Raw genomic sequence first — 23,082 nt, forward strand, 5'->3', positions numbered from 1 at the left:
AAAAGATAACTCCGTGAAACACCGTCCAGCCACTCGGATGCAAAGCAAAATGAATCATCGACATAATAAGCACGCTCAAGCGGCATCCGCAGTGGGGACGGGCTCGGGGATCTTGGTAACCTGGGCACCAGCCCGGATGATACGCTGGCCACTCTCGTCACGAACGTACTCGGTGTTCTCCTTGTGAGAACGCTTCCAGATCTCAACTTCACAGCCACCGCGAATCACACCCACCCGCATGGTGGAGAGCAGGTTGTGAGCAGCGTTGGAGTGGTAGTAGATACCACCGTTGAACATGGCGGTGGCATCCTTGCCAATACCGGAGCTGATCATGGCCTTGCCACCGGGGTGATCCTTGATGAAATCGGTCACGTCGTGGACAACACCAGCGATGGCAACCAGGCCACGGCCGTTCTTGGATTGCTCGACATAGTCGTCCCACTCCATGACGGGGAGCTGCTCGAGAGGAGTACCCCAGTCCAGCTTGGAGCGCTTCTGGTCGATCTTCTTCTGAAGCTGCTGGATACGGCCCTTCTCGATCTCGTTGGCACGGAACTGCTTGAGATCATAGGCGAGACCCAACTGCTTCCAGGACCAGATGGTCCACTTGGTGGGGTCATACTGGTGCCACTCAATGGCATTGCGGTAGTCGGAGGGGAACTCGTGGTGGAAGTTGTGGTATCCCTCACCCAGGGTAACCAGGGCAGTGATAACGTGGTCACGGGGAGAGTTGCGGTCGTCGAAGGGCTGGTCACCGAGCCAGTGAGCGAGAGAGTTGACGCAGAAGGTAGCCTGTTGGACGAAGAAGATGCGAAGGATACCGGCGTAGACGAAACCACCAAGCCAGTCACCCCATCCGAGACCAGCCACGAGCATAGGGAAGATGAGTCCCATGCCCAAGACGACCTTGAGGTAGTGACGGTGCTGCCAGATAACGACGGGGTCCTCATTCAGATCGGAGATATCGGTACGGCCGATGCGCTTAGGGTTCTGCTTCATGACCATCCAGCCAAGGTGAGAGTACCAGAAACCCTTGCGGACGGAGTAGGGGTCCTTCTCGGTGTCGGTGTAACGGTGGTGAGCACGGTGGCCGCGAGCCCACCAGCGAATGGAGCCCTCAACGGCACCGCCGCCGACCAGGGCGAGCCAGATGCGAAGGGGGAGACTGGCGGAGTAGGAGCAGTGAGCCCAGAGACGGTGATATCCTGTAAGATATGAGTTAGTATCAAATCCTTCCATAATGAGCTTTCTCCCTGCTAATCATTGCTTACCTGCTGTGATACCCAGACCGGTGAAGAAGTAGTACACGACGGCCCAGACGGCAGTCTTCAGGTACAGAGGAGTCCAGAAAGCTTGGACGCAGCCCATGGCGGGAATACCGAGAATGAGGTAGACATTCAGCCAGTTGACATGCTTGTACCAGTTGTTGCGAGTCAACGGAGTATCGGCGATGTGCACCTTCTTGGTGTCAGGGGCCCGAGGGCGAGAGGACTCAGCCTTGGTGGACATGATGTCTCTCTGTGATTCACTTTTCTCTTTCCCTCAGTGATGAAGATGAAAGACGGAAAGGAAGTGAGGGAAAAAAAAAGAAGTATGAGAAGGGAGTGGCGTGGGCCAGGGCCGGGCGATGGCTTTTTTTATATGGGGGGGCCCACTTAGGACCAACGTTGGGGGAGAGGAAGGGTTTGATCGCCAACGGATTATGGGGAAGCTTGGAGGAAGACGAATCAACACAAATGCAAAAGGGAGAAACAGGAATCACAAGATCCCTCGGCAGAGAAACGGAAGAAGTCGACCGGCCGATCAAGAAAGAAAACGAAGCAGAAGAAAAGGAAAAAGGGAGAAGGACGAATGAGCGAGCGTGTTCAGCCGGTTCCTGAGGTGGCGTGCCTTCCTTTCTCGTTGAGGCGCCCCAACACTTTTCGCTTAGTCACTATCATACCACACCACCCACCAACATAGCACACTGCACATAGTGTTACAGTATTGACATGGTGCCATATACATCATGGCATGGACCAATTGTACGATTGGATTAATATTAGCCCAACATTTCTACTCTGTACAAGAGTATAGAGTACCCTAACGCTGTACTGTAGTACTGCCCCAAGTGGTCCTGCATGAACTGCACGTGACTGGTGTTGCAGCTTATCATTCTTATCAGGGCTCCGCAAACGGATGGGATGGGACCAGGGATACATCCAGGACTCTGGAGGTGAATACAGATGAGATAGTATTCTTACACAAGTACTCTGTTCTCTGTGTACATACTCTCTACTCCATTCTACACTCTCAAATCAGTTCTTCTGGCTCGGCCACTTCCCGCTTTGTCCCATCCCTTTTGTCTTCCGCCCCTGCGTCAGCAGCCCTATGGTGGCAAACAATACGAAAATACCAAACTCAACATCCCTAGCCCTTCCGATCGGGGTGTTTCCCAGCGTCATGATGGACAGTGAAGCCAAGGCAAATGACCTGAATGCTTCAATGAATGAGGTCATGTCAAAATCATCCAGTATCCTCATGCTGATCGCATGTGCAAGAGGCCCTATCCGCAGTATGTAGTTAGTTACCACAGTAGTTACTCAGTACGAAGTAGGACTAGTTCACTGGAAATGTTGGGGTTCGGCGGCGGGTCTGCCGAGGCTGATCTAGGCCTAGTCACGTGTGTGCAAGTCACGTTGTGGGTCTCGTTCACCCAAGTCACGTGCGGTGGGAGAGCTGAGATAAGCTGCTGAGATAAGCCGGCAGGTGGGGCGAACCAGGAAATCACCGAACCCGTCAAGATCAACTCTTTATTGACTTCGCTGGTATAGACCCCATCACCCCACACCGATCTCTGGGCGCCCCATCTGTACAACATGGTCTTGACTCTGACCTTCTGGACCATGTTGTTTCTCAGTTGATAAATCTCCGCCTCTTTGATCGCTTCCGACCTTTCCGGTCACTTCGCTCTTCTTGTCGTGGCTCTCTCACACCGCCTCGGTGCGGAGAAAAAAACCGCCTTCGGTTTTCAGCCTCTTGCTAGCTGAGGAGACCTATCAACCATACCGGCTATCCCGAAATCCAATCAGAGCTCATATTGTCACCCTCTCGGCTGATATTCCAGAGACCGCTCCCGGAATCGTCAAATCTCTGCATCCCAGGACCATTCTGCTCTTGTTTACTCGCATATCTTCCAGCATTTCGATTTTCAAGCGTTAACTGGCTGGTCTCGTTTCTCATTTCTCGTCTCAGCAACCGCCTCCTCTTGATTATTCTATATCCCTGTATTCCCACATATCTCATCCACTTGTCTTTTTTTGTTATGGCCGTGATTGCATCCCCGACCTCCGCTGTCCGAAGATATATATTCCATGGTCCGACCAAATCCTCCTCCACAACTAAAATCACAAATTTAAAGGCCCCTGATAGTCTCGACAACCCCTGGGGATGACCATCATGTCCTCCCAGAGGTCCGCGGATATATTCCGCGCCCTCCCAGTGGAGCTCATGATCGAAATTCTGCAGTATATCGATGATTTCTACAGCCTCGTGAGCCTGACCAAAGCCTCACCACACGCCGAATCTGTATGCGCGACATACGCCCTCCCAATCTTAAATCGCCTCACGAAATGGTATTCTCTTTTTCACTGCCCCTACAGCTACCGCGATCAAGGCATCCCAATGCCCATTCGTGGTATATTTCGTTGTCTCGCTCTCATGCTGAGCGAACCACCATCCGATATCGAATCTGTGAGGCGCCATTTTGAATACACGCAAGACTGCCCCTGGAGCGTGGTCCCAATTCCGCTCTGCCCCAAGAGAGCTGCCACAGTAGCATTTGAACTGATTCGCATCGCCGGTCGTATTCAGCGTCTTGCATGCATGTGTCTTCTCACCATGGTCGGCAACCTCCATTGCGCAGTTTCTAGCTCCAAACTTCTCGGCCCACAACGTGCGACACATTTCATCCCGTTTGGCTGGGTCGAGGAATATAGAGTCTATCAAGCACTCTGGAATCTTCAGCTTTATTCCACATACATCCATTATACGCAGAGTAAATGGGGCTGGTCAGATGAGGAGGTCCAGGCGTTGAGTATTGAGATCCCTTGGCAGTTCGCGTCAAAGGGTGCCTTGGATGAAGAGATTCCATCCGTGACGACTGTTCTCAACCAGTTGGGCCTTATATCGAAACAAATATCCCACCTGCCCTTATTCGACTTTGATGATATGGAGGAGATATTGGACCACAGCGGATACCCCTCATCATGTGCATGGTCACCACCGCCTGTCCCTGAACTAAAATGTTTCCCGGGTGGACGTGACCTCTGGGGCCAAAGCTCCCAGATTGCTCTCGTAGAATTATCAAGATGCACAGAGCTATGGCGATTTATGACCGACCGTACTCCAAATACGACTCGCCCGTTGGAACCGGCGGTAACTTTTCGGATGGATGGACCCGAGCGACCTTTTTTCCAAGGGATGGGTCTATTCATCTGGGACGAATGGCGTATGTGCGCAGTGGGTCTTTTCTACCCTGAGACCCTCAAAAGGGAATCTGGCCTTCCGCGTGGACCGGATGGAAAACCGATTGATCTAAAGCCGTTTTTGGACAACTTCGATTCATGGAACCAAAAAGTCATTTACGAACGCTGGTGGTCTTTGCTAGGGGAATATCCGGATTTGTTGGATTTTGTCCCGCGAGACCCTTTCAAACCTCCATTTCCTCCATTTCCTTGCAAGCATTGGATGTTTAATCGGGAGCGGCGGCTCGCTGCTAGTCCCAGCGAAAGTCAAGGTTTGATTCCTCCATGGGTCAGTCGAATCGCATCGTCGCCGGGAAGGGTGTTGAGCACCCCCTTCGTCTGTTACAACGTTCATGTCACTTAGGTGCGCCCTTGTGGAAATATTTATTTAATTCCTTGTCGAAATGGGATTGGGCGTGTCTTTTAGTTGTTGATATTGGAAACCTCTAAAGCTAGTAGACTGCGACACTGTAGGTCTCACATGTTGTAGCTTGCCGGATTGCCTTCTAAGATTGGCATTTCTTAGTAAGTCCAATGTGTATTATGGTTGGTATACCACAAGATACACAAGAACTAGCAGATTCCAGTAGCAAATGTAGTACCCGAGGGAACGAATGCCCTTCGACATCTGTTCCGATACCATGAGCTGGTCCCAACTTGAAACAAAGGAAATACATGACCCAATTCGGCCTTGTACTGTGAGACATCGTATACCCCGAAGCCTGCGGAATTTCTCTCTGCCACCTTTTCTGACGAAATTTAATTGAGCCCATTGTCTATAATTCCTTTCATTTGTGGATGCCTATTTTTTTTCTCAGCCACAGGTCCACGTTGGCCTTTCTCTAAAGCGTCATGACAAAGATTCAAATTTGATATATTCACCATATGAAGTAATTTAGCGGGCTCCCGCATGCGCTAGAGCTTCAATTAGGTCATTAAATTGTCATTAAATCCCTTTATTTGCTTCTATCTATCAATCTGCGCTTTGTCGGCCTGACCTCGTCGACGCCCTCCAAAGTGGTATATCAAAACAATGCCCAGCATACTCTACTTGTCCGACAAGGAGATCTCGACATCCATTCTTCGAATCAGGGTCTCATTGTCTATATCAAGTCCTTTATTCTCATTCATTAAGAGTGTAGCTTCTCGGGGCTCTCGAGAATACTATAAAAGGCCGGCATTTGTCTCTATAATCATCCTCCACTTTCTATCATACCAACGAGTCGCATGCTTCCACCCATTGATTACTATATACTACTAGTATCAGTACTAATATAAGTTATCTATATATTTTAGCCACTATGTCGGCTTCAGGTTACACCACCGCTGCTCAGCCGCTCATCCACGACCTCGAGGAGTCTATCCTCGACCTCTCCGTCGAGAAGATACGACCCAGCTTTCTAGCAGCTGAGTACGGCGTCGACCCATCTGCTCATCTCGACACTCATGCAGTGTTGTATTTGCTAACTGCAGATGGGAACTCGATAGAGCTGAATATGGGCTCCCCTTCCGCGCTTACCGACATGGGAAGGATGATAATCGGTCAAAGAACCTTTAGGAGGCATCGGCATTGCTTTAAGCATTGGAGTCTCGTTGTCCGTCCGGGTCTGACGGTTCGTGATATTCTTCGGGCCATTCAAGAAGAACGACGACATATTTACCAGTTTCATCGTAGTGGTCTTGGGTGCCGATACTGGGTGCGAACGGTGATTAATGACTTTCGAGAACACGGCTTCTTTTATTTGACGCAGAATCGCCCTTTGCGCAGATTTATGAAGGGTGTGGGGTACTCATATCCTCGTGGCCAGGCGCCGGAGAAATCCCCTATTGTGAGAGGGAGATTTCTGTAGGAGGTGTCGGTTTGATGAAGTGAGATCTCATACTTTTAGGCAGGCACTTTAAGTAGTCTTGGATCTCGTTTGGGGCTGTGAGTAAATGTTATTATTTAGTTTCTGCTTTTATAATATACGTCATTAGGAATTACAGCACCTTTTACCACTTGATAATAAGGAATTGTGAGATCTCATTATTATGTCCATCCGGATATTAAGATGGAGTTTTCCATTTTCAGGCAAGTTTGAAGCTCAAACTTGAAGCGAGTTGTAGTAACTTATAGTCAGTAATAGGAAAGGAATGTGGTGAGTATTCGACCGGGATCATGATAATCAACCGAGGGGCATGCGCGGTTGGTAGAGCATAGTGAACACCCGGAATCGCATGGCGATGGTGTTGTGAGGATCTCCTCGAAGAGGAGAGACTAGAAGAGGAGAAGATGGTACCATTCCCGAAATCCTAGAACTAATGGATTACGAACCCTATAGGACTATTATCAAAGTCGCAAAATTATGTTCAACTAGTGCCTACCGAAGTAACGACGCGAGCTTGATTCAACGAGCTGAGACGCTATATGAGCACGGCACCAACCGAGCAAATTTCATGCGTGGAGAGGTTGGGTGTTACCAGTGGCAGGGCTTGGGACTGAACGCGACTCTTTCAGGAATTCAGGCAGCATTTTTATATGCACAGTTACAGGCAACAGACGTGATAAATAATTACTGCGTACATGTTTGGCACCGCTACCAGGTTGCTCTGGCGCCCTTGGAGCAAAGGAAGAAAATCAAACTGCCTCCTACAAGTTTGATCGAATGCCGTGCTGGAATAGGCAAAAGTAGGGTACTTCAAGATCTGAGTGAAACATCCGCAATATTTAGTCCACGGGTACAAACTAGTAGTAGACCTATTTAGAAGCGATTATCAAGCCCTGGAGAGGTTGATCGCATTTAAACGGAGGTGGTCATTTTCGCAGATTGCTATTACCAGATCTCCTGTACTCACGCGGTTATGCCACAGTCTATTCCAGCCTATTGATCTCTCATACTCACTAGTATGGCTACTAGTACTTCTAAAGTTCCTCACCCAGATGGTATGCACTAAACTTTCTTTGATATTCATGGCTATCTAAAGCATGTAGTGAAAGCCATCTAGCCCCTCGATCATGATTTCTCCACGGGCAGCCCGGTCGTTAGCTTTGTGGAAGCGGATTATCATTGCAACCGAAATAACTATAGTCAATGCGCAGCACCTATCGATTAATATTGTTAGCGAAAGTCCGGCACAAATGGAAGAAGGTAAAAACAACGCACACGAGACAGGCGTAAAAGCCAGGCATGTATTGAGGTGCGTCTTGAGAGCGGAAAATCAGCGATCCTGCGATACCGCCCACGCCCCCAGCTCCTATGATGCTGGCGCTACAAAATGTCTGCTTCCATTTTCCCCGGATGTTATTGGTCTGCCACGTAATTATAGCGGGCAGATTTGAATGCGTTCCTCCTGCTATCAGAAAGATTCCAAAATATTGAACCCAGGGACTTTTCACCCAAGCTAGAACGCAGATTCCCACTGCAGCCTGAAAGCCGTTGTAGATTATTATCAGACCTCGCGACTTGATTTTGCCGCCAAGCCATCCCTGGAAACACATCTGGAGACACGCGAATATGTAGGGCGGGGTGTTTAAGGCTTGGCACGCAATGAGACTGAACCCCAGCTGTTCCTGTAGGATGATTGGCATAAAGAAGGAAATTGCATAAATCACCGTACTCATGCACCTTGAATATTTGTTAGCAGTAGAAACTGTGATGTGGGAGGTGACCAGCTTCTTACAGATAGCTGAGCTCAAAGCCCCAAATGTTGATATCCAGAGCGGGCCTGAAAAACTTTTTGAACTCAAACGAGTCATCCTCGTAGCTATCATTTCGCTGATGGCCAATACTTTCGATCACATAGTGTGCCTCTCTCTCTGTGAGAAATTTCCACGCATCGTGGGCATCCGCGGGCATATTCACTATTAATGCGAATCCTATAAAAGATATAGCACAGGTTAACAGACCCTCCATTATAAATAACCATCGCCACGCATTGAGTCCCTCAATGCCTTTCATTTGTGAGAATGCGCATGCAAGTAGCCCCGAGAAGGCAGCGCCGAATAAGCTGATAGTATAGAATGAGGAATATCTGGTCTGAATGTCGGCTGGAAAAATCTATAAGTATCTGACCATCAAAGTGCCAAAGATTATCTTACCTCGCGTATACCACTGTGAAATTGTATAGACCGCACCAGGAAACAGCCCTGCCTCAAATGCACCGAGGAGCAACCGAAGAGCGACCATCGCTCGCCAGTCATGAACAAAGCCAAAGCACTAACTCAGAGGTCAATAATGCTCGAATCGCACATAGTTGGAGAGGTGTCTGAATACCATCATAACTACTCCCCATAGAAGGGTAATGGTGGGAAGAAAGATCCGTGGTCCGAATTTGCGCACGACAATCGTCGCAGGCATTTGAAAGATGACATAGGTAATAAAAAAGACGAGAAGAATAAGGGACTATACTGTCAGTTCTGCATACCTTGTCTATATCACTGTACTCACATAGCGCTCGCCCTTGCTCAAATCTAGATCCTTGGTCATACTTCAATGAAATGCGGTATTAGAGTTGAGATATGAAGCCATTTGAGTACGGAGCACAGGGTGATTACTTACCCGGAAATTGCCGCATTTCCCACATTAGCTCTATCCAAGAAACTGGCTGCCATCATGAGACCAAGAGGAAAGACGATACGGAAATCGACCTTGCGTGTTATTTTGCGTCGCTCGACACGAGAGTAGCCTTGAAGGCTGCGAGCTTCTTCTGGATCATCAGAAGAGCCTTCCATCCCGACAAACTTTGTGTCGTCATATTTGGTTTTAGAACTAGTATCGGAGCGAGCCATGCTAAATGTATGCTTTCTGATTCGTTTTGGTAAGAATAACTTTCTCGGAATAAGGAAAACTTTCGTGAGGACAACCAAGTTGGATGTTTATATCTGAGAGGGGGCTTCCTTAGACAATGGAAAAAATGACGAATGGCATAATTTGAATATCCAGTCATAATTCATACCGTCTGCTAGTCAAACTTCGGTAGGAATCTGTCTTGGAAAGGTTCGGTATATGAAGCGGGGTACCGAAGGTTCGGCAATGCCGAAAGACCCCTGGACCGAACCCGGAATCCTGCTTCGAGTCCAGTATCCTTGGTTCAAAAGGCACATGAGATCTACCCAAGCAGATTCCAGTTGGATATATAGATTATCTCTTCATGCTCCAAGATTGAGCCTATTTTCAGAGTATTTGTTTTTCAATTTACGAAATATTCAGTCATATTCGATCATCCCTCCTCGCCACCATGGCCCCTGTCGACAATACAAATTCCGCTTCTTTCTCGGACGGAGAAGATTTTGAGAATGCCTCCCGGGGATTCATTGATTCTCTAAAGCCTTGCACTATCCGCGCTCGTGACGGCAATGTCGTATGGGATAATGACCAATATTGCTTTCTCGAGGACAAATGCCCTGGGACGGTCAATCCAAGTCTCTGGCGACAGGCTCAACTTTGTTACAAGCAGGGGCTTTTTGAGGTTGCTAGAGGCATCTATCAAGTCAGGGGGTTTGATCTTTCAAACATGACCGTGGTAGAGGGCCAGCAAGGAGTCATTGTGATCGACCCACTTATCTCGGCTGAATGTGCCGCAGCAGCTCTAGCATTATATCGCCAACATCGTGGAAATCGGAAGGTCACTGGTCTGATATATTCACACTCACATGCGGATCATTTTGGGGGTGCAGCGGGTGTGCTTCCATCTTACGGTCACGCCAACGGATCGCTTAGTAATGAACCCGTGTCCATTCCAATTCTTGCACCTGAGCACTTTATGGATGAAGCCATCAGCGAAAATATATTCGCGGGACCAGCAATGCGCAGACGCGCAGCGTTTATGTTCGGCAATCGCCTGGTTAAAGGCTCCCAAGGCCAGGTTAGCTCCGGGCTTGGCCTGACCAGTTCCAGTGGCACCACTGGGCTCATCCCACCAAATGTGGATATCAAACTGACAGGGGAGGAGCATGTTTTGGATGGAGTGAGAATCGTGTTTCAAATGGTTCCGGGCACAGAAGCACCAGCAGAGATCAATCTCTATTTTCCAGAGCAACGGGCCCTCTGCATCTCGGAATGCGCTACTCATTGTATGCACAATATAGGTACACTCAGGGGCGCTCAAGTACGGGATGCAAAGGCGTGGTCTAAATACCTCGACGAATCTTTGACACTGTTTGGAAATAAATCTGATGTTTTGTTTGCAAGCCATCATTGGCCAACTTGGGGCCAGGAGAAGCTCGTTCGGCTCATATCAGAGCAGCGTGATCTATACGCCTACCTTCATGACCAGACATGCCGAATGATGAATCTTGGGCTCACAGGAATCCAAATTGCAGAAAGGCTGGAGTTGCCTACGTCCCTTCAGAAGGCCTGGCATATCAAAGGATATTACGGCTCCCTTAGCCACAATGTGAAAGCCATATACCAGCGCTACATGACCTGGTTCGACGGCAATGCGGCCCACCTGTGGCAGCATCCACCTGAAAGTGAAGCAGCGCGATATGTTGACTGTATGGGGGGCGTCGAAAATGTTGTTAGAAAGGCCCTAGAGTATCGTGACAACGGTGACCTCCGCTTTGCGGCCACTTTACTCGACCACGCGTTTTTCACGGAGCCTACACCCGCGGTGAGAGACGCCTCAGCATCCGTATTTGAGAGGCTAGGCTATGGGGCAGAGAATGCCATATGGCGCAATTTCTATCTTACCCGCGCTCAAGACATCCGCAATAAGGTCGAATTCCATCTTTCGAAGCCCGCAGAAGTGCAACCAATAAATCCATTGCTCTCAGTGGCCGACTGGCTGGATTGTATTTCCATCCAATTGGATGGCAGTCAGGTCAATGGCGAGAAGATCACCATTGAAATATTAATGCCTGATGAGAAATGTCGCTGGACATTATCCTTGAGCAATGGCGCTTTAATTTATCGGGAACAGCCAATTGAACAGGCATCTCCTCTACGAGCAGATTTAATCCTGAAGTTGAACAAAGGCCAGCTGGCTGATGTCCTTCAAGGTGATCTTCAGGTAATTGAACAGGCCGAGGGGGATCTGAGAGTCCTATCCAAGCTTCTAGGGTTCTTGTCTATTGGGATCAGAGGAAGACCAAGGTTATAGAAGGATATGGATCATTTGGTGATCTTCTGGTCGATTATACGAGCAAGGAAATTAATCACTATGGAGCTCAGGCCACCTCAGACGATTGAGAAGTCAGTTTCAACTAGGTCTCTTCTTCAGAATCTCCACCTCGTAGTGGGATTGATGTGAATGATAACTACCAATGCGCCTTGGGTCTTCAATTGCCGAGAATGATCTCTACAGTGTTATAAGCCTCGTACATTTCATACGGTATCTGAAACGAACATACTATCTCTAGTTAACCATCGTAAATGGTTTCTCATGCCCCGAAATGTCCTATTTCGCCCATTTAATGCTTGTTCTAGTTAGTGCATGCGTGGTGTTTCTGGTTGTTGGTGTTTGATCACTGTGATCCGCTAGTCTGCCTCAAGTTACAAGATTGCCATCGTGCTGTTCCAATTTCAGTAGATAGATTCACCATGTAAACCATGAGATATAATTTCTCTTTTCCCCGCACGATCTAATCTGCAAAATATCGCCTTAATCAAGTTAGATTCCGCCAAATTCATTGTGGGGTTATGAATATTCGCCAAGACACACGGTTTACGTAACCTACCCTTTCCCCACGGTTTGCTCGCATGCCCCCTGCCAAAATATGCCAACAACGTGCATGGCCTGCAGATAGTTACATATGGCAGATTTATATTTGTCTAACTGATCTCATCATGCCCTCTTCCGATGGTCTCAGTAAAAGGGCCCGCGAAAGGGCGAAAATTGTCTGCCTCCACTGTCACGCACGGAAGGAATGTCATTCACCCCTCCTGGCATGTGGCGAAACTAACAACCTGACAGGTACGATGTGATCTTCAAGAACAAGAAGATGATGCTTGCAGCCATTGTAAAAGACGTGGCCAAGACTGCAAGTAAGAGCTTGTGGTTATGATACCATTGACATTGTGTTGAAGGCTCACCTTTGTCTAGGCGGCACGGTAGTTGGGGTGGCCGAATGACACGTTCCCGGACTTTGCATTCACAGACAGCGAGCCCTATTACAGTAGCTTCATACTCAAATGACGGTTCTACTGAATCATTATGCCCTGGCCAGCCTAGTCAGAGTCAAGATACCCATCATCAAACTATCCGACAGCAGCCTGACCAGCCTGGCTATATAGGAGAGCAATCTCTTATGTCTTCTTCTTCATCGATTTCTGTACCGGCAATATTGGATACAGGTTCCTTTTCGCAACACATCCACGATGAGATACTTAAAATTACCAGTGCGATGTCTCTCCCATCTCGATCAAAAATCCAGGTCTTCACAGAAACATATTTTACCCATCTTTACCACGTGGCACCTGTCATTGATCGGGCAGATTTGGCGGTTGAACAGCCTTCTGCTTTACTAGAATTGGCAATTTGCTTAATCGGATCCCAGCTCCGATACCCTAGGGACCAACCCCCGACACTTTTGAGCGAGTCATATTACCTCAAGATCAAGACTCTCATTTATGCAAAACACGAACAGGATAAACTTGCTATTCTGAAAACGCTTTGCATCTTATGCTTCTGGGTTATAACTCCACCTGTGGTGGTGAGCCTTGATTCCTCCTACCACTGGCTCGGCGTAGCCGTCCGACTCGCATATCAAATGGGCCTTCATCGGGAATCGAGTTATCTAAAATTATCCAACCCAGGAGCTGCCCGTCGTTTGGTGTGGTTCATTTTCGTGAGTTCCGCCTCAAACACCGTGAACTGTTCTAACTTCATCTTTAGTGCGCAGATAAATTGCAGGCGGCGGCATTTGGACGTCCTATCTTCATATCATCTCATAGCATAAACGTGCGACCGTTAGAGGTTGAAGATTTTGAATTTCCAGATGCCAAATCTGAGACATTTATTCAATTCACGAACCTAAATAAACTCCTCGAAAAGATTGTGGAGTTTCAGGACCGCAAGGCCGAGGTCTCTTATGAACAAGTGCGTACCATCCATTCCAGAGGTCTTAGGAGGTGATATGCCTAGTGAACTATGTGTTACTCCAGTTTAACGTCATAATTGAAATATGCTAATTAAAAGACCATATGCAGGGATTCTGGATTCTCAGCTCTTTGGAACAATGGATTGCAAACCTTCCAAGTAACTTAAACCTTCACAATGATTCTGGTCGCAGAGAATATTGTCGAGGTATCGCAGAATTACATATCCACTACTTCACCTGCGTCATCTTATTCATTCATTTATACGGACATGTCATTAATCCATCCATGATGGCCGATACATCTCTGGTGGCATCATCCTGCATGGCGTGTTTGTACGATGAAATTGATGACCATGATGAGATTAACTACCTCACGCCAGTTCATAATTGGTCATTGATGGTGGGGTGTATCCCGCAAATTCACAGACTTGGAGACATTGAACTACTTTCCGGAGAACATGACTTGTGCAATACGGAGCTAGGGATCTTCGTCACTGCACTAAGATGCATGCGTCTGAAATGGCCACCTGCAAATAACATATTATCGACTCTCGACCGCCTCCGCACATCTAAATTTCATCCGGTGCTACCCGAGGATCAACCAAAAGTTGCCCGGCCGCGGGTGGTTCTGGAGGGCTTGTTCCCCTTTCCAAAGGACATGTGTCCCAGAATGGAAATGATGAATCCGGATTCAGTCGAACAAAGCAATGGAATTCAAGGCGGGGTAACTCCTATAGTTGATGGATCTATGGACTGGATCTTCGACGAATTCAACCTAGATTATTTGGATATTCCATTTCTCGGCTGAATCTCATGATGAAACGATGCGCGAGTGATCAAAGTGTCTTATTTACAACATCTTCACATTTAGAAGGGCACGGAGGGAACACAATGTACATCACACCAAAAACAAAAATAATTACGAAAATTTATCACTTATTACGAAGTGAAACACTGGGATGAGCTGAGAGATAGGGGTTACATTCTTCTAATATCGATTATGAGGCAGGCTAATTATGGCAGTGATGCCACTCAAATGACACTCGCCATGATCAACAACGTGAACAACGACGATCTAACCCTGCTTCCACAGCAAAGAGGCATGATAGATCTCTTCATGGTTCTCTATGGGTCTTTCAGGTGGGATGACGTCGCTGCAAAAACGAGAGTAAGAGATCGCGCTGTACGAGTGAATCGTAGGTTACAAATACCGATTCAGCAAAAAATACCAATGCTTCCAAGCCTACGAATAAATACTCTAGAAATGGCTGCGCTTTCGCGAATGCTCTGATCCAGAACACAGCCAGCTGGAACTTCTGCGTCGAGAGCATGTGGGTCCTCGACCCTCATGTCCCTTCTAGTGTTCAAGCCGGTGAGTATGATCCAACAATTTCCTCTAATTAAAATGTTTAGCATCATGAATCCATCCCTGAATAATGATACGTGTAGAGTTTTGGTCGATCAAGGACTTACCAGCTGGTCCTCGTAAGCAAAAGGTGTCTAAGTCTTTTTGTACGATACCAGACGGTTACTCGGCTGGATTTGGTGGTGGACAAGCTGAAGCGGTCACGCTGACAGCCGAACATACTCAGGGTAATCCTAATTGGATTACATTTTGTGGCGGGGTGTGGTAAGTGTTGAAATATCAGACACACATCTGGTATCAACCTAACAATAAAGCAGCAGCCCTGAGCAACGCTGATTTCCTTGAGAATATGATCTTTAACACACCAGAGATACTCGAGCATGATTTTACCCACGGGAAAGGCCAATTGGGCGAATATTATGGAAAAGAGCCAATTCGTCCAAGTCCAAGTCTACAAAAACCTACATACATCTCACTCACCGCCTCCGCTAATCAATTGAAAGGGGCAGGTGGGACAGATAGGGAAGGGGGGGGTTGGGGGATTAGGGGGTTGAGGTAGAACTAACCGCGGACTCGGCCAAGCGCCTCTTTTCATTGCTTTTTTTCAAGGCTGGGTCTTTTTAGTACTTTTTGGTCGCCATATTTTTTTCATCTATTCCAGTTCCAACATTTGGACAAATAATGGCATAATACTAAATATCAGGCTTGGGGAAAAAATCGAAGGTTACTAATTGGCGCGTCATTGTGTACAAAATATCGACGTTTGTTCGACCGACAGGGGAATGGGCGTGGGCCAGGTGGCTTGGAAGGATCGACGAAGGATCGAATGAACTGTCAGTTACATCCACATCATATCCAGTACATTTTACCGCCCCAGTAATGTCGGTGCCTAGCGAGCTCCATGAAATACATCACAATTCCTAGAAACCCGTTGGGGGGGTTTATAGTGCTGGACGTTTCTCTCCCACGGCGCCTTACACCAGGTTCCCCTCAAACCTGTTTGGAAAGCTGCCAAGATCCTCAAAGCTCAGCGAGTCTCTCAAAATGAATCATCTGCGTGACACCTTGCTCAGCCCCTCGCCCCAAGGCCTCGACGAAATCCAGGGGGATGACGGCATTGCTCATGATCGCGAGGACGTACGAAAGTCCATTGTGCGCGGTGAATTCCAGGAGCTCCGCGGAGCAGCCTTTTACAATCGAACCTGGATCATAACCGAACGTTACTGCAATAGCGGTGATGGCGTGGATTCCCTCGTCGGGTACATCCATCATATTTGGTACACATACTACCAGCTCAGTCGCCATACATCTCACGAAACAGCCGACCACAACAGTCTTGTCCTTGACATCATCCGAATTCAGGGGCAAGGCCCGCTGAGCAGACCTGTCCGCGGAAATTATGGAATTGATATCGCGCGAACCGTCGAGGGCACGTTGTGGAATGACCTGCCGTTCTTGGTGACCGATATGACTGAGGTTTGGATGACCGACTTCGCAACAATGGCGGGCACTCAACGCGTCAATTTCGCATCTTTCTTAGCCAAGTTGGCATCAACGCGCGTCAGTAAGGATCGGATGTGTGTGATCGCCATCCTCATCTTCCGTTACACGTTCGAGACCCCCCAAGAAGTTTACCCTTTCGACGAGCCGGATGACGAAGATCTAGGAAGAAGCCTCAAGGATCTCCAGGTTCAGCATTTATTGCCATCCGTATTCACGTGGATTAAAGAGGCAGGAAAGAATCTCCTTCTACTCTCAGAAGTCTCGTGGAATGACTGCCCGAGCGCCATTGGTAATCACGGCCCGTTGCTCATTGAGTCCGAGTTTGGGAAGCGGTCCTCGACTGGATTGACCCCATGGAGATGGATGTTCTGGCTTAAGCGACTCCACGAGTTCCGAGATCAAGCTAAGAAAGTCGGAGAGAAGCGTGTGGAGGAGCTTTGCGACGATTCTATTTCTCAGATGTTTTCAGATGTGAAAGATAGGAACTCCGAGGTTCTAAGAGCTTATAAGGCTGGCGGGGAGGGCATTCAAAAGGAAAGTCATTTGACGCGCCTGAAGAAGATTTTAGATGGCGAAGACTCTGATGATGGCGAGATCTTTGAGGACGACGAGGACAACAACGGCAGTTGACCATCTTTGAATATGACCGGCACTCCCTTTCGTACTTTCGCATCTTCAACCTGAGTATCTTGATTTAGCTGATATGAAAATCGCGCTTTTCGTCCACGTATAATCATTCCATACATCATACATTTAATATTATAGTCCTCACACTTGTCGGGAATTTGGGGTTATACAGAAGTGGGCAAGAGATCGCCAGGCACCGAATGGAATGGTTCAATAATCCTCATTCCGGATCCTTTGCATGGGTACTACGAATGGGGAGAAAAGCACGGCAAATTGGTGATCGGCTGAAAGTAGAGACCAGAGAGCGAAGCTCGTATCTTGAGACTCGATAAGGTCAATTTGTTTGTTTCACCTTTTGTATTTGGGGGCGAAATAAACCTCCGTCAATCAGGGCCAATCAATCGGCCACAGGCACCAGAACGATTCAATGCACAATTAGTGATCGACAGTGCTGACTGTATTGGCCCCATTTCGTCAGTCACTACGACGATCGTTGCCGTTTCATCGGCTCATCGATCTTGCGCAGTAAATTGCTCACAAAAATCCTTGATGACCAGAACCCAACCCACCATAGGGAAATACCAAGAAAATCACTGACATGGATTCGCAAAGCATTTCCAACAAGAACGATTTGCGCTTAGACATTGCAGCCCCGTCAAGCTGGCAATACAGCCCTGGCGACACGATCATCGGGAACGTCGTGCGACAATCGCCCATTGTGTCTCCGGAGGCCACAGTCAATATATGGCTAACGGGGATAATGAGAGTTAGAATCTTGCGAGATCTTGGCACCGGAACCAACGACCGCTGGGGAGAAAAAGATGCCTATGTTGATAAATGGACTCTGATTAACTCAACGGAACAGGCCATTTTCAATGGACCTCTGCATCATCCTGAAAGTACCGAAGAGCCAGTCGCCTGGCCCTTCTCTGCATCTATTCCCAGCAAACCCAAAGCATTTATTACCCAAGGCCATCTGCCGCAGGCGACCTTCCTGCCTTTTGACAAGGATCACGAGGCGTTTCATGTCTTGCCCGGATCGCTACGTACAACATGCGATGGCTACTCATCAAAGTCAGAGGCCCTGGTTGAATATAGGCTTCATGCTGAACTGAATTATGAGCGGGGTGGCTCTAGACGGGTCGAATATGCGACCGTTCCCATCACACTAAGGCATGCCCCAGGGAGCATCGACCAGAAACGCAGCTCGAATGGAGGTCTTTCACCCCCTACGAAGGTGCAAAGCCATCGCCTGATGCCGGGTATGGAGGATACAGAGTTGTCATTTCGACAGAAGACAAAGAAATTATTTGGGTCATCGAAGGCCCCTCAGTTTTGGTTTGAAATTGTTATGAAATCGCCGCCAGTCGTCCAATTCGACAATCCAGCACCGTTGCCAATTATCTTGAGTATCGGAGCTCTCAAGGGGGAGGGACGAACAAGCAGCAGCATTGAAGATATCCCACAGCGAATCCAGATTAATTATGTTAAGATTCGGATCCAGAGTTGGACAACAGTTATCGCTTCGGGCAATCTCACCAGCAGAGCGCATACAGACCGGCAGAGCTTTGACGTGAACTTTCACTCCGAAGATCTGTTTAAGAGTCTTGAAAGTCCTTTGGCGGTTTATTCCTCCGGGAAAGCAAATGAACCTATCGATATTGGCAATATGTTTCAGCTCGTTCTACGGAGGGACGGTCTCTATACAAATGGAAAGAGATGCTCATGGACGCTCACACCCACTCTTTTCCCCGATCTTCTTACTTTTGCTATCAAACATACCCACCAGGTTGAGTATAGGATCAACCTCACAATTGCGGGAGAGACACTTGAGGTGAAAGTGTTTGCACCCTTAAAAATTATAGAAGCCGCTTAAATTATTGTACTTTCTATTTATTCTTTTTCATGATAGGGTTGCTTTAGCTTCATGAATGATTCCCTTCAAGTTGTTTGGATGATTAATATAATGAAAACAATTTCCACTGATGTCTCAAACCCCATACAACGGCAACTACATACGTTTAGAGGTAGAACAACCGGCTTAAGTTTCATATTAGAATCACTGGCTACCATTCGGACCTTGCTGGGTGATAGTAATGTGGCTGCAGTGCTCAAATAGACTTCAAGCAACATTGTGGGCCTCTTCACGTCGTGATACAATCCTGCCAGGGTTCCGGGTCTCCGGGTCTCATGCGACTCTTTGGGGCCAAAAAGGCTTAGTAGTGAAGAAGGAGACATGCCATGGGGCGAAAAATGCTTGACGGCTGATCTAAGGATAATTAAAGAGGGCGTGCCTGAAAATCATGATATGATTGGGTGGGCCCAAAAGTCTCAGATGTACTTAAGGGCCCTATTGGGCGAAAGGCTCAAATGGTGCGACATGGCGTTTGCGGCTGGACGCGTATTTACATACAGCGTCATAGAAAATTCGATGCAAACTTGAAAGGTTGGCACGTGTAGGGTAATCAATTTATAATCCATCGTCCTTCTCCTGCCTCGTGGCTCAGGGATATGAAGCAAAAGAGCAATGGTAACACCCCGGGCCAATATGCAGCACACTCATCGAAAGGAGATGCAAGATAATTTACAGATTCTCGCATTGCTAAAACATGATAAGGCGCTTGCTTTTTGACCGAAACCTTTCTTGTAGATCGACAGGTTCTATTCAAAGCCCGCGAGGCTTTGGCAAATTTCGGAAAGGATCATAGTTCACGATTTGCTGCAGTTCGAGTAACTAGTAGAAGGTCAGCTTGACTCCGTGTGATAATATGGCCCCATATTGAGTTATTGCCGACACCTTTCTACATACTATTTGGCATCGGGTTTAAGCGGCTCAATGTGTATCGGTACTGGATCTCATGGGGAGAGGTAGAATCAACCGAATGAGGCAATTCCATTTGTTTTGCCCGAGAGGCGTTATTGCGGAACCAGGCGCTGCTGTTATTTCTGGACTGAAAAGAGATAAAAATATATCCGGAGCTATCATGTCTTGTCTATTATACACGTGTTGATGGTTAAGGTTCAAGGAAAGATTATACGACTAATCATACCATAGATCTGGACACATGCATGCGTTCGCCAGTTGAAGGATCGAGAAGGCGTTCGAAATTCAGGGGCCGACTTATGAAGGAAGACTTGCGCTAGCTTCGAACACCCTATTACTGGGCAGATGAAGAAAGGTACCGTATTGGTATTGCCAAGCTATCTTACCTTTGTAGGCATATGCACTAAAAACCCCGAACAGGCATGCAGTTCTATGACCCAAAGCTTAAGGCTCAACATCAGAGAAAGAGAAGGAAGGTCACATAACAGTAGTAACTCGACCGTATAACTTGAGAAATATGCCCTTTAGACTGATCAATGGTGTATGTGATCTCTTCAAGGTGTAGAATAATTACGGCACTTTGCTTCGTTAGGTTAGAAGTGCGATATGGGAAACACGGGTATTCGTTATTTGCTCTCGAATGCTGCTTACTGGGGGCAAAGAAGATCAGCTTCCTTCCTGGAAGGGGCCAAATGTTGCATATCAAGTCTCAAACGAAGAGGATCGTCCTTCCAAAGCCACTTTTTTTCCTCGTAGCCTTGCGACGGACAACTGGTATAAATAACGAGTTCGCACACATATAATGGACATTAATAACTAATCTCTTCTTATTCAAGGCCACCTCAATCAACATGGCTCTCATCGGACGGGAATTCCTCGTTGGTAGAACGTTGAGCAGCGTCGTTTCCAGTACGGCAACTCCGACGGTGACAACTGCCCCGGCAATTACTGCATGCAGTCTTGTTAACCAAGACGCGACTACATTCAAGGACCCTCTGGGTTCGGTGATATCTCTCTCGTCAACTATCGCCTGCGCGTAAGTTTGAGGCCCACAAGCCTGCTCAGAAACATCATTTGTTTTGTTTTCAGACGAGGATAGCTTCTGACACTTTGTATGTTGACAGCTGCAATGACGATTGGACGGCCGGTGTGGGAACCACTGTCGGAGACGATAAAAGCATTACATACACATGCCAAGTGGGAACCTCTACCACCATCGCGGTCAGCACCGCAGCGCCCAGTGCTTCGCCAGTTCCCACACAATGTGCAAACGGTGCCAATCCTGATGAGTCCTGTTTCAACGCATTGGACCTCCCTGACTATATCATGAACTGGTAAGCACCCGGATAAATGGCAATGTCAGTAAACAAAGAGGTTTTTCTCATTATATATCAGGTGGAAAGACAACGAATCCAACTGTGGAGATTACGATGGATTCGCTGATTGTTGGTATGCGAAGATGACGCCGTACTCGCCATCTAAATGCGACCAACTGAACACCGACCCTGCCTGCACTCAGCCATTATGGAAGGACTTCACGGGCTTCAATGATGTACAGGACTTCTACGTGACATGGTGTATCTGGAACACGCAGGGCTTCTTCCTTGACATGTATAACGCCGTGGGCAACGCGGCTCAGCCAGTTTCTGATGCCATCGGAAGCATTGTCAGTCACTCCCTTGCGTGGATGTAGACTCTATTATGTATTAGGCCACGGACTGATTATAAGCAGGTTACCACCCTTGACCCTCCAGATGACTCTTCCAGCCCATGGGAATATGTATTCATGGCACTCACATTCGGATTGAGCTTGTATGTTTACACTTCGATACTCCTCGGAATTGATGCTAACTATCGGTCATCGTTTCAGGTATTCCGAAGGCAGCGTTCTCGTGAAGGCATTTCTGAGATCTGTTCCTCAAACATCTACTGTGCTTCATAATACACTGTTCCCTGCGGGTGACGTTAGTGGAGATGTCACTGCTTGGGCAGATGTCGCGGACGAACTCAGCAAGTTCACAACCAAATGGCAGAAATCGATCGGCACCGGTCTTCCTCTTGTTCAGAATAACATTTCTGCTTTCATTCCCCTGTGAGTCAAAATACCCAGGGGTGATCTTCAATATATGCTCTGGGCATATGATGTGGCTAAACATTCCGCTGACACTCGCCCCATTGGTATTGGTTAGGCATCAAAATACTCCCTTGTCCGGCATTCGCCCAGCCCTCGACGACCTAACTTCCACTATCCAGCAGTCAGTTGGTGGTTATGTAGCATCTGCTTGCTTGAATGAGCTGAACTGGGTTGTGACCCGCGCTGAAAAGATTGATGTCCGCAGCCTCCAGAACGCCGGCAATTTACAATGTAAGTTTCAATCATAACATCGCATGGGGCAACGCACAGTGGCTTGATAAATGTACATACAAGGATCATGTACTAACCTTCTAACAGGGGATACTGGCTGCGATTCCGATTATGACGGAAACGGTATTTGTGACAGCTATTTCTACGACGGAACAGATACATACAGTATTACAGACCCCCAAAACATGGCAACCGACCAGGATAAAATCTTGCAGAAACTTATAGGGGGTGAGAGTCCTTTCACGACCGGAAAAATTCTGTTTACTTCTGGGTTGCAATGCACGCAGACGTGTGGCTCAAATGGAGGTTGTGCTCCGTCCCTGGATTCAAGTGACCCTTCTTCCACCAGCTGCATCAGCACTGCTCGTATCTGTACCTGGACTTGGGATGACTACGGACCTTTCCAACCTGGCTGCGCCAACTTGCCAAGCAGTGATGCCGTCCTACCTGCCTTTGGCGTGAATCCATGTGTGGGCAAGGATGATATGAGCCGTTCTGTACCTTGGTCCTACCTTGGAGGCGGTATCGTGGACGAGAACGCCCCTGGGTGGTGGGCAGACCAAGTTGTCTGTCACACGAAGTATTGAGCGAGGCTTTAATACAATTCACAAGATGCACCCTCTGGGATTCTGCAGGGTGGTGACGACTGAATCATTTTTGTCCTTTGTCTTTCCGCTGATTGCAACTCACATGTCTCACTATGAACTTTGATCTTATGCTTTTTTTTCTCATTTGTGAGGCTCCGGCACGAGGAGCCTCATGGATAATTTGTCTACATAATTCAACGTATTCTTTTCCCTTCGTTTATAAAGAATCGATTCATTTCAATGTTGGCTTGGCCTCCGTTCCAGTGGATGTGGCATTTTGGCCCTT

General features: G+C 47.7%; 11 protein-coding genes across 11 annotated transcripts; 8 read left to right on the top strand and 3 right to left on the bottom strand.

Moving 5' to 3' along the window:
• Positions 1–75: 75 nt before the first annotated feature.
• On the bottom strand, positions 76–1,509 carry N7481_006703 (stearoyl-CoA 9-desaturase sdeA; the record flags this gene model as incomplete). Its single annotated transcript, XM_057265922.1, has 2 exons — positions 76–1,205; positions 1,272–1,509. 2 exons carry the CDS (start codon positions 1,507–1,509, stop codon positions 76–78), a joined length of 1,368 nt encoding a protein of 455 aa, XP_057123642.1.
• Positions 1,510–2,578: 1,069 nt separating this feature from the next.
• On the bottom strand, positions 2,579–2,887 carry N7481_006704 (uncharacterized protein; the record flags this gene model as incomplete). Its single annotated transcript, XM_057265923.1, has 1 exon — positions 2,579–2,887. The coding sequence occupies one exon, from the start codon at positions 2,885–2,887 to the stop codon at positions 2,579–2,581; it is 309 nt and encodes a 102-aa protein (XP_057123643.1).
• A 551-nt stretch (positions 2,888–3,438) lies between these two features.
• On the top strand, positions 3,439–4,869 carry N7481_006705 (uncharacterized protein; the record flags this gene model as incomplete). Its single annotated transcript, XM_057265924.1, has 1 exon — positions 3,439–4,869. The coding sequence occupies one exon, from the start codon at positions 3,439–3,441 to the stop codon at positions 4,867–4,869; it is 1,431 nt and encodes a 476-aa protein (XP_057123644.1).
• A 937-nt stretch (positions 4,870–5,806) lies between these two features.
• On the top strand, positions 5,807–6,355 carry N7481_006706 (uncharacterized protein; the record flags this gene model as incomplete). The annotated part of the gene is made up of 1 exon (XM_057265925.1): positions 5,807–6,355. One exon carries the CDS (start codon positions 5,807–5,809, stop codon positions 6,353–6,355), a length of 549 nt encoding a protein of 182 aa, XP_057123645.1.
• A 1,232-nt stretch (positions 6,356–7,587) lies between these two features.
• On the bottom strand, positions 7,588–9,273 carry N7481_006707 (uncharacterized protein; the record flags this gene model as incomplete). The annotated part of the gene is made up of 6 exons (XM_057265926.1): positions 7,588–8,110; positions 8,166–8,532; positions 8,584–8,701; positions 8,735–8,887; positions 8,933–8,972; positions 9,044–9,273. 6 exons carry the CDS (start codon positions 9,271–9,273, stop codon positions 7,588–7,590), a joined length of 1,431 nt encoding a protein of 476 aa, XP_057123646.1.
• A 449-nt stretch (positions 9,274–9,722) lies between these two features.
• Positions 9,723–11,674, top strand: N7481_006708 (alkyl/aryl-sulfatase; the record flags this gene model as incomplete). The annotated part of the gene is made up of 2 exons (XM_057265927.1): positions 9,723–11,484; positions 11,508–11,674. 2 exons carry the CDS (start codon positions 9,723–9,725, stop codon positions 11,672–11,674), a joined length of 1,929 nt encoding a protein of 642 aa, XP_057123647.1.
• Positions 11,675–12,828: 1,154 nt separating this feature from the next.
• On the top strand, positions 12,829–14,332 carry N7481_006709 (fungal specific transcription factor domain-containing protein; the record flags this gene model as incomplete). The annotated part of the gene is made up of 3 exons (XM_057265928.1): positions 12,829–13,272; positions 13,320–13,523; positions 13,634–14,332. 3 exons carry the CDS (start codon positions 12,829–12,831, stop codon positions 14,330–14,332), a joined length of 1,347 nt encoding a protein of 448 aa, XP_057123648.1.
• A 192-nt stretch (positions 14,333–14,524) lies between these two features.
• Positions 14,525–15,449, top strand: N7481_006710 (transcriptional regulator family TF; the record flags this gene model as incomplete). The annotated part of the gene is made up of 4 exons (XM_057265929.1): positions 14,525–14,720; positions 14,744–14,896; positions 14,974–15,149; positions 15,174–15,449. 4 exons carry the CDS (start codon positions 14,525–14,527, stop codon positions 15,447–15,449), a joined length of 801 nt encoding a protein of 266 aa, XP_057123649.1.
• Positions 15,450–15,934: 485 nt separating this feature from the next.
• Positions 15,935–17,023, top strand: N7481_006711 (DUF3632 domain-containing protein; the record flags this gene model as incomplete). The annotated part of the gene is made up of 1 exon (XM_057265930.1): positions 15,935–17,023. One exon carries the CDS (start codon positions 15,935–15,937, stop codon positions 17,021–17,023), a length of 1,089 nt encoding a protein of 362 aa, XP_057123650.1.
• Positions 17,024–17,618: 595 nt separating this feature from the next.
• Positions 17,619–18,896, top strand: N7481_006712 (uncharacterized protein; the record flags this gene model as incomplete). Its single annotated transcript, XM_057265931.1, has 1 exon — positions 17,619–18,896. The coding sequence occupies one exon, from the start codon at positions 17,619–17,621 to the stop codon at positions 18,894–18,896; it is 1,278 nt and encodes a 425-aa protein (XP_057123651.1).
• A 2,407-nt stretch (positions 18,897–21,303) lies between these two features.
• On the top strand, positions 21,304–22,796 carry N7481_006713 (uncharacterized protein; the record flags this gene model as incomplete). The annotated part of the gene is made up of 4 exons (XM_057265932.1): positions 21,304–21,527; positions 21,715–21,936; positions 22,034–22,209; positions 22,297–22,796. 4 exons carry the CDS (start codon positions 21,304–21,306, stop codon positions 22,794–22,796), a joined length of 1,122 nt encoding a protein of 373 aa, XP_057123652.1.
• Between the last annotated feature and the right edge of the window lie 286 nt (positions 22,797–23,082).

The sequence above is a fragment of the Penicillium waksmanii genome (genome assembly GCF_028829765.1).
Source record: "Penicillium waksmanii strain IBT 27052 chromosome Unknown utg000005l:1.0-5232799.0:1.0-5237142.0, whole genome shotgun sequence".
Classification (NCBI taxonomy): Eukaryota; Fungi; Ascomycota; class Eurotiomycetes; order Eurotiales; family Aspergillaceae; genus Penicillium; species Penicillium waksmanii.